The 9,090-nt window shown below is 37.4% G+C and overlaps 1 protein-coding gene across 1 annotated transcript; it reads right to left on the minus strand.

The window, feature by feature from the left end:
- Window positions 1-1,095: 1,095 nt before the first annotated feature.
- Window positions 1,096-6,408, minus strand: fstl3 (follistatin-like 3 (secreted glycoprotein)). The gene is made up of 5 exons (XM_055060398.1): window positions 6,093-6,408; window positions 5,639-5,824; window positions 3,855-4,070; window positions 2,461-2,682; window positions 1,096-2,375 (listed from the first exon to the last, which is right to left on the minus strand). Exons 1-5 carry the CDS (start codon window positions 6,160-6,162, stop codon window positions 2,323-2,325), a joined length of 747 nt encoding a protein of 248 aa, XP_054916373.1. The 5' UTR covers window positions 6,163-6,408; the 3' UTR covers window positions 1,096-2,322.
- Window positions 6,409-9,090: the final 2,682 nt, after the last annotated feature.

Here is a 9,090-nt window from a genome sequence, read left to right on the forward strand (position 1 = left end):
AGTTCAATCGTAAATACATTCTATATAATCCTACTTATCAAACAGGGCATCAGGTTCAGTTCATTATTCAAATTAATTTAAAAAGTTATCTCTCTAAGGAAACCCAAGAGAATTTTTAACGACTCTAAACCAAATATATCGTTTCCATTCATCACTTTCCGACCTGAGCTCTGGCTCTCTGCTTTTCTGATTATTGGGCTCCTTCACCAGTTAGTCAGTGTAGAGGGATGGCCATTTCACAAAGGTTTATAATTGCCTGTGCTCTATGAGATGGTTTGTTATGTTCTGTATTTCTGACATGTGTGATGTGTTTCTTGATCTTAACTGTTTTGTTTTTGCAGCAATCATCTAAAGAGTTCATTGAACAGCTGAATGTGTGCACTCTATTTACCCATAAGTATTTGACCTTTGGAGGCAATTGATATCAGTGGATAAGTTTATTTCGGGGTATTCGAGAAAAAGTGCTGCAAAATAACAGAATAGAATAGAATAGAATATAGAGATGCACAATATATTAGTATCAGCATTGGAATCATCTGTTATTTTTTTTTTTTACATATTTGTGTCGGCCCGATAAAAAAAAAAACTCTGCCCATATGAACAACCAATATTTATTTTTATCTGTTTCTGGTTGGGGTTTTTCCAACAGTGTTGAAATATATATTGAATCATGTTGATTATCGGCCATAACGGCAATATTAATATCAGCTACTGATATTGGCCCATATTTTAGTATTTATGCAGCCATAATATAATATAATATAATATAATATAATATAATATAATATAATATAATATAATACAATATAATATTATATTATATTATATAATATTATATAATATAATATTATACACATGTATCAAACTTGTAAAATGTATTTATAATGACAACATGTATATTTTTCCATCCTGTGTTTAATTATGCTGTACTTTGTGATGGTCTGTCATATTAAATTCCAATAAAATACAGTGGGGTTTGTCATTGTAACAAAACAAACTGGGGAAAACACTGTACTTTCATACTTGTGGCCATTGTGTATTGTCAGAGGATACAAACAGAAACAAGATGTTCCCGTTTAAAAACAAGACACTTGCTGATAAATCACAAACTTTATGCTTCTTTTAAATGTCAGTACAAAAATACAAAAATATGGTTGTTGCAGTCATCATTCAGATTTCACAGTAGATACACAGGTACATACAGAAAAAGGCATATACTTACAGAATGATCATTAAAATGTTTCACAGTGCCCATCAAGCACTGTTTAAAGCATTCTGCCATCTGCTTTGAGTTTAGAAGATTTAACTGGACCATTCAGTGGTTCGTGTGGGTATGCGCAGGTTTACCAGTGTCAACAACAGCTGAAGACACTATAATCAGCTCGCCTGAATTGGCCCAATCTGTACGGCATTCCCAGACAAATTTAATTTTCTTCCAAGTCAGATGGCACTATTAGCAATTTTCTGTCAAGTCGTCACTTCAAAAAAAAAAGAGTCTAATCAAATCAAAATGGCATAACAGCATCTGGGCAAATTTGCATGAACTCTAAAAACGCACTCGCAAAAATAAAGCCAAGCATTAAACAGAGTAGGTATTGTAAATGGCTAGGGCTTGTGGCAAAAAAAAAAAAAAGCAAAATAGGCTGGTAATTTTAGTCAGCAGCGGGCGGCCAATAGCTTGGACCTGGAGTAAGAATAACAGTGTGTGTGCTTGGAGGAGGAGGGGGGAGGCTAGGGGATGACTGTAAGGACTGTTGAGGTTTCTTAAGGCTGAGTCTCTTCCTCTGCACACAAACTGAAGCTGAATTACATACAACAAGCACTGCAGGTGTTTTACTTTATTTTTATTTTGGTGAAACGAATCCACACTGACTGACTATCAAGTGGCACCACTTCTCTAAACATATTGGCTCTGTCATCTTCTATAGAAGATGGTCTGTGTGGAATGGGAACTATAAAGTTATTCAAAGACGGTGTGAATGCCAACCCCTATTACAGCTAATGTACCTTTAACAAAAACAATTAGCTTCCCCAAGGTTAAATGAATTAATTATTGGGATAAAATCATAAATAGAGTTTTATACCTTCTCCAATAAATAGTATTGGTAATCTATTTACAATATGCACACATCTCCCAAAGAGCTCATGCCACGACACACATTTATCCCCACAAAACAGGGAAAACACAATGTGTGTCTTCTACAATCTTTCTGTGCACAGTGAGGAGATTGGAAGTGATTGTCAAACTCAAGAGGTCATCTTGGGAAGCTGGAGGCGTGAAATCTCGGTCGATCGACTCATATCCTGTGGGAGAAAGAAATTCTACACGGCGTTCTCCTCACTGGCCCTGAATTTGTGAGAGTTCCGAGGTGGACCTGGAAGACAAAACCGAGTCAGAATCGAAGTGGCTGCAGTTGTCACCTTACGTCCAAGGCAGCGGACACAGAATCCGGGTCTTACTGTTGCAGTGGCCATAGTGGCGGACTCCTATGGAGTGTCCGAGGAAGCAGGTGGCCCTGCGGAGGTGGCAGGCGCTCTGATAGGTGATGTTGTCGTTGCCACAGATCAGTTGCTCGGATGTGACGGGGCACGGCGAGGTACGGCACATGACGCAGTGGGCGCTGTTGTTCTGGTCGGTCACACAGGTGTGGGTTCCCGGACACACAACATTGGAGCATGACTCTGGAAAGAGAAAAAGGAGGACGTTGGATCGTTGGAATCTGAGGGACAAACATGTTTAAAAATGATTCTGAACTAGATCTCAGACAGGATTTGGATATTGGTACCAAGGCTTACATGGTCATGCATCCAACTGTGGACATCTTATTTTATGGCTGCTAAAAGGCTGGTCAGTGCTTGCCTTCATTTCACTAAAATAATGTAGAAAACTGGCATTTATTAGACTTCTGATCACAGTTAGCAAAACTGCTGAAATTGGGTTTGGTTACAGCCACCGGTAAACAACCTTAAAACATAATTAGGCATATTTGTATGAATCTTAATATCTTTTTTTATTTGTATCAATATAAGTTTACTGCCAACATTTTCCATTGTACTGTAATTAAATTTGTTCAGTGAGATGCAAGAGAAAGTGTCATTATGACCAGAGTTTTATCCAACTCTTAGGACCATACAGCATCGTGCAGCAGCTGGCTGAAGGAAGGCTGCTTACACTTGATGCTACGCTTGCTTAAAGAAATTACTCATTCAGATATCCAGAAAAATCTTCTGTCCAAAGAAATCCCTAAAAGAATTAGATCAATGATTGAAAATTTTAGCCACCTAAAAAACAATTTTCTCACAAGACAACCTCAGAGAAATTAATTTGCTCTAAACTGAACTTGGAAATTATTTTTTTACAACTCAATGCTTATAAAATGGGTTGAGATTCCACTTTTCCTCAACAGCCATAGCGCAAGATGAAGAGACGCAGGAAAACGTGAATAAAATATTTTATAGTCTTTCTGTTGTATCGAAAGACCACTGCATACGGAAATAAGTGAATCAGGAAGTAGAAGTATGAATGTGTTTCTAAATTTCTAAATTGATTCATTGATGTAAAGATTGTCAATGTCACAGCAGAACGTCAAAACACCACACATGAAAGTTAAAGAAATTTTTCAGGGTTTAATTTGCTGCTTTTGCTTTCATCCAATAGGCAAATTTGAGAAAATTACATTGCATTTGTCTGATTCTGATAATCAATACCTTAAATTGTTTAAGCAGTTATCAGAATAAGTCATGCGGTTCTGCTTTTGACATAAAGAATTAGATCATGTGCACAATTTTCTTGGAAGTCTTTAGTTTTTACGACCCACTGATAATTTTTGACCTTCCTGCAAGATTTTGCTTACTTTTGCACTCTCCCTGATACATGACCACCAGGTCTGGGTGCCCCATGCAGCGAGCCATCAGCAGGGCACACTCATCCCGGTAAGACTTGCCGTCGCTGCCGCAGACGGCGTGCTTCCTGGGAATGTGAGAGCAGTCTGGAGAGCACGCGCACTGAGGCCTTCCCATTTTCATCTTGCAGACCTTCCCGGGACTGCATTTGACTCCCTCGCATGAGTCTAGGAAAAGAAACAAAACAACAAAACAAACACAATGTGTATTAATGTAATGTTGTTATGTTAACAGGTCTGCAGACAAGGTGGTGTTTTTATCCGAAAGTGAGTCCAAATGTGGTGCTTTCCCTGTCAGCGGGACAATTTTCACCCTGCACAATATTTACTGTAACCACATCTCTTTATTGACTGCTGCACACAAAGGTGTCTCGTCTGGTGGAATGCAAGGCCGGCGTGTTTTCATAACAGAACTATGTGCAGGGCTGCACACAGACTGGCTCTGAGCTCCTGCAGGGAGACGGCGGGGGCTCTGAGGTAGACTGAGTTCAAATAGCTGTCAGATAAGTTTACAGGCTGACAAATGAGGAAGCTCCCCCGCCCCCAGGCCTTTCTAACACCCCATATAATATCAGTGCACAGGATGAGGTGCAACCCTATAGAATGCAGAGTCAGCATTAATCAAAGCACACAGGACTTTTCAGACTTTCAGGAGATCGGCTTGATAAGCTGCTGAAGTGTTCTGCAAAGAATCATGAACTTATTTCCTGCCGGGGTCCAGTATTAATCTAAAGCTTGGCTCTTGTTCTCAGGAACCCTCAGCTGTAACCTTTTAGTTGACTGACATATCGCGGCACATGATTATGTTGATGTACTTGTACTGTACTGACAGGTTTTTGTTCATCCAGCACTTATGATAACAAATGTATTCCTCCTACGGTTTGATTCCCAGACGTGGGCTCAGAAACAGGAATTCCAGGGTGTGGGGCTCCTTTTGTTGTTTGAAATATACTTATGTTACTGCAAAGTGGACAGAAAATTTAAATAAAATAACAGTTTGTTTTTTTCTTATTCCGTAATAACTGGATTTTATATATATATATATATATATATATATATATATATATATATATATATATATATATATATATATATATTATATATATATATATATATATATACATATATATACATATATATATATATATATATATATATATATATATATATATATATATATATATATATATATATATATATATATGATTAAATATCATATATATATGATTAAATATCATATATATATGATTATATATATATTATATATATATGATTAAAAACTGTTCTAAGATAAAATGCGCTTTTATACATTTGCAGGTAAATGCGTTATTACTGACATTTAACACAAGCATCCTTAATCTAAAGCAAGTTAGCTGGAGCTGATGAGAGTAACGTTTGAAGTCTATGGGAACAGTAGGAGCCATCCAGGTCTGTATTTTGTTGAAGAGCCACATCAGGAACTAATTTCCAAAATTTTATTATACAAAAAAAAGTGTTTTAAAGCACCAAAACAGAGTTTTAGTAACTAAAATTCATTGTAGTTAATCTTATGCTGCCAGACGTGCAATTTTTAGTTTTATTTTATATGTTAGCACTAATTTTTTATTTATGTCTGTCTTTCAGGTTCGTTGCGACGCTTCACATTTGTCTCAACACAGTTCTATGAAGCAATTAATTCAGATAATTAATGTTAAGCGAAACATTCTTCTGTTTTCTGTCATGGATCATTTATTTACCTCTGCATGGTTTGCAGGAGACGATACCCAGGAAGCCCAGCAGGCTGACTTCATTCAGCGGCAGGCTGGTGTTGGACCACGCCGTGTCCAGGCGACCCCCATCACAGCACTCCTCTCTGCTCACCTCTCTCATCAGTACCATGTCACACCGGTGGTCCGGACCGTGCTGCAGCCAGCACATCCCCGCTGGAAACAGTTCATAAAGAGACATGTGAAAAGAAAAACCCAAACATTTCAATGATTTTGCATGTAGAATATATATTATGTATTATTAAATAACTTTCAATGTGTCAAAGGTGTAGTCTGTGTTCTTCTCGTTTTTGTCTTCTTTTTCTCTATAGTTTTTATCTAAAAAATGACTTCGAGGAGTCTGTTTGTTTTATCCTGAAAGACAGATTGACTTTATAAAATATGCCTTCACAAGTTAAAAACAAAAAAAAAACAGACCACTCACCATCAACTGGATTTCTTCCAATGTGACAGTGAGAGAGAATCACGGCCAAAGCAAATATCAAACACCGCATTGTCTAAGCTATCAAAAAAAAAAGCAACCTTTTGTCAAAAAAAAAAAAAATAAAGTTTCTCCAAAAAAAAAAAAAAAAACAAATATCAGAAAGCGTCAGCAAAAAGATAAGATGTTCTTCTGATGAGCAGAGTGGATTTAGAAAATTTCACCCAGCTTGTAGTTTCCCCTGAACTGAATGGATGTGTTGTGGATAAGTGATGTCGTTCCCCCTCTCTATAAATATTTAGCCCAGATGGAATTATGCTGCTGGGACGGGCGATCCTCTCAGCCAGTAATAAGCCAGGGCAGGACAATTTGACTCTGACTCAATTTCCAGAGTCGGGAAATGATCCATGCCCTCCATCTCCAGGCGGAGAGCACTTAGGCAACCTCACAAAACATTCTGATAACACATCAGGCTCATTTAGGTCAAGAAAAAAAAATGTTTTTTTTTGTCTTTGTTCGGAAGTAATTTCAACCTTTTACGTGCTTCCGTGCATAATACTTGAAGGACTTCATGATTTTATTCTTAGCTGACTTCACAGGGTTATTTCTTTCTGTATGCCATTCTTCAATATTCTGTATTCCACATTTATAATACCTAAATACAAGTTTAGGTATTATTTAATACCTAAACTTGTCTTGTGACATTACAAGGCACTGGAGGAAAAAATACACATGGTTGCAATTTTTTTATTTAAAATCTGAACATAGGAGATATATTTGTACTCAACTCCCTTCACTCTAGTACGTTTCACTAAAATCCAGTTGCTTACAAAGTCTCCTTTTTATAACAAAAGCCCTCCTGTGTGTAATCTAGTCCTACTTTTTTTCCATTTTTTAGGACTTAGAGGCTCCTTAGAGAACAATAACAAACAAATATCACAATGAAGACGAATGGACACAGCAGACTGATCAAGGATAAACATTAAAGAACAAGCAGAAAGCCAGAATCACACTCACTAACCAGTCCTGTTTGTGGATATTCACAGGCCTTGTAGAAAACTCAGAACTTGAGTTGAAAAATACGATTTTATCAGAAGAAAACAAGGGGGACAACTTCTCTGCACTTCTTGGGAATATTATTGCTTGCTACATTAGAAAATTCTGGTTAGAGTTAAAGGGAAGGTGATTGGAGGCAAACAGAGGATAATTCTGAAAAAAACAAAACAAAACAGAACAAAACAAAAAAAATCAGAAGAGGCTGAAACATCCCAACGAATGCAGCCAGAACCACAATGCAATCAAGATAAGAGTGTATTTTTGGGTTAGGATGGTTTAGTCAAGTTCCTAATTCACAAGCTGACTAACAGTTCATATCAAATCTGACTGAACTTGAGCAAAAGAACAACAGGAGGAAAGAGCAACAAAACGTGGTTCTGTCAATTGTTTAGGCTGAATATGCATTTTTCTTTTCTTAGTTGTAAAAAATAAAAATAAAAATAAAAAATCTGTATTACAGAATGTGCTTTTCTTTCCACCTTTGTGATCATTCTGTTATTCTATCACAAAATGGTCCATATAGAACAGGCTGAGGTTTGCACTCATAGCTGAATACTTTCTGTACATAGCAATAAAACTAAAAACTCACTCTGTCAGCTTAAGAACTATTAAAGTGTTGTCTCTGTCAGTATGACTCTATGGCGGCTGTTGAAATGATAGTATTAGTTGAAGATGGTCTGCCATTGAACAAAACAAGCTAAACAACCAAAAAAAACTATGTTGGATGGTGCTTCTTTCCCCCATTGTTAGGCTTTTGTCACATGTGGAGCACACGTGCAAACATTAAATATAGCGTGTACTTTGCACCTGTAGACGAGCGTTCCTGTTTAATTCAGCCCATCTGTTGGAGCCTCACACAACAGGTGACTGAAAAATAATCTGTATTATCATTGTGTATGAACATCTGCCCTGAACTTCCCTGCTCCTGCACTCGTTCACCTCCCAGCTCTGCAGCGTGCAGCGATGACAAACTGATGTGAGTCTTGCCCATGTGTCTGTCACTGGTTTTAATTTTCTGCTTTTAATGCTCCCTTCTGATCTCCGCAGAGGCAAATGAAGGGAGCATATGGTGTAGTATCTGTGTTTTGTGAATGATTTTGGCCTTCTTCAGCAGAGGTCCCCGGGGAGGACAAAGGAATGCTGCCTGAGGTGGTGAGGACAGACGAAAAGACAGAGCGGTGAGCGGAGACTGTGGGTGGCCTGCTTCTTCTCTGGGTCTCTGGCAGATCTGCTCAGTTCATCATATGGTTTAGGTAATCTCTGTTTAGATGTACAAATTAATATAGCATGTTTCTTTTTTGTTTTGGTCTTCTTGGCCCAAACTCAAAAGATAAGACTTTTTGGAGACGTTGTCATGTCTCAGTTTGAAGACATTTAAATATATTTAATTTGTAAGGCTCTATCAAGTAGCATAAAAACACATCCAATACATTGCATCTCATGTGTTAATGACAACGTTATAGACTGCTATTCGAGTCCCCGTGACTGAAGAAAAAAGGTAAAATTCACTGCTGCCCTCTAGTGGAGGGGGCTGTCATGCACAACATCGAATCTCAGAGCATCAGCTGATTCTAGCAAGGTAATTCCAGGACATAAAAAGGATGGAAAAAATAATTATAATTCAAGAAATAATGTGTAGAAAAACACTGATACAAATATTATTAATAAGAAGAATTAAATTTTAACATATTCATACAAATGTGTCAACATTATTCGAAAAGGTATACTTTAAAACATGTTGCTTGACAAATAAATGATAGCATTATGTTGAGCATTATCAGGGTTAACATTTACTATATCTCTCTAATGCTTGAATGTCTGAGTTAAATTTAAAACTGTAGAGCACCAGAGCTAAACGTACTTCGTTTGCATCTCTGAAGATTGTTCTCTGCTTCTTTGGATTTGGAGGGTTTCCCTCCTCCGGTTCCCTCCTCCGGTTGATGAC

This window comes from Poeciliopsis prolifica, unplaced genomic scaffold (genome assembly GCF_027474105.1).
Source record: "Poeciliopsis prolifica strain line A6 unplaced genomic scaffold, Auburn_PproV2 SCAFFOLD002, whole genome shotgun sequence".
Taxonomy (NCBI): Eukaryota; Metazoa; Chordata; class Actinopteri; order Cyprinodontiformes; family Poeciliidae; genus Poeciliopsis; species Poeciliopsis prolifica.

What these genes read in the sequence shown, in the direction of transcription:
- fstl3 (XM_055060398.1), bottom strand. Translation starts at nt 6,162, where the DNA reads ATGCGGTGTTTGATATTTGCTTTGGCCGTGATTCTCTCTCACTGTCAC. An exon ending in TGGAAGAAATCCAGTTGATG is followed by an intron (nt 5,825 to 6,092) that starts GTGAGTGGTCTG and finishes AACTGTTTCCAG; the next exon opens with CGGGGATGTGCTGGCTGCAG. An exon ending in GTATCAGGGAGAGTGCAAAA is followed by an intron (nt 2,683 to 3,854) that starts GTAAGCAAAATC and finishes TTCTCTTTCCAG; the next exon opens with AGTCATGCTCCAATGTTGTG.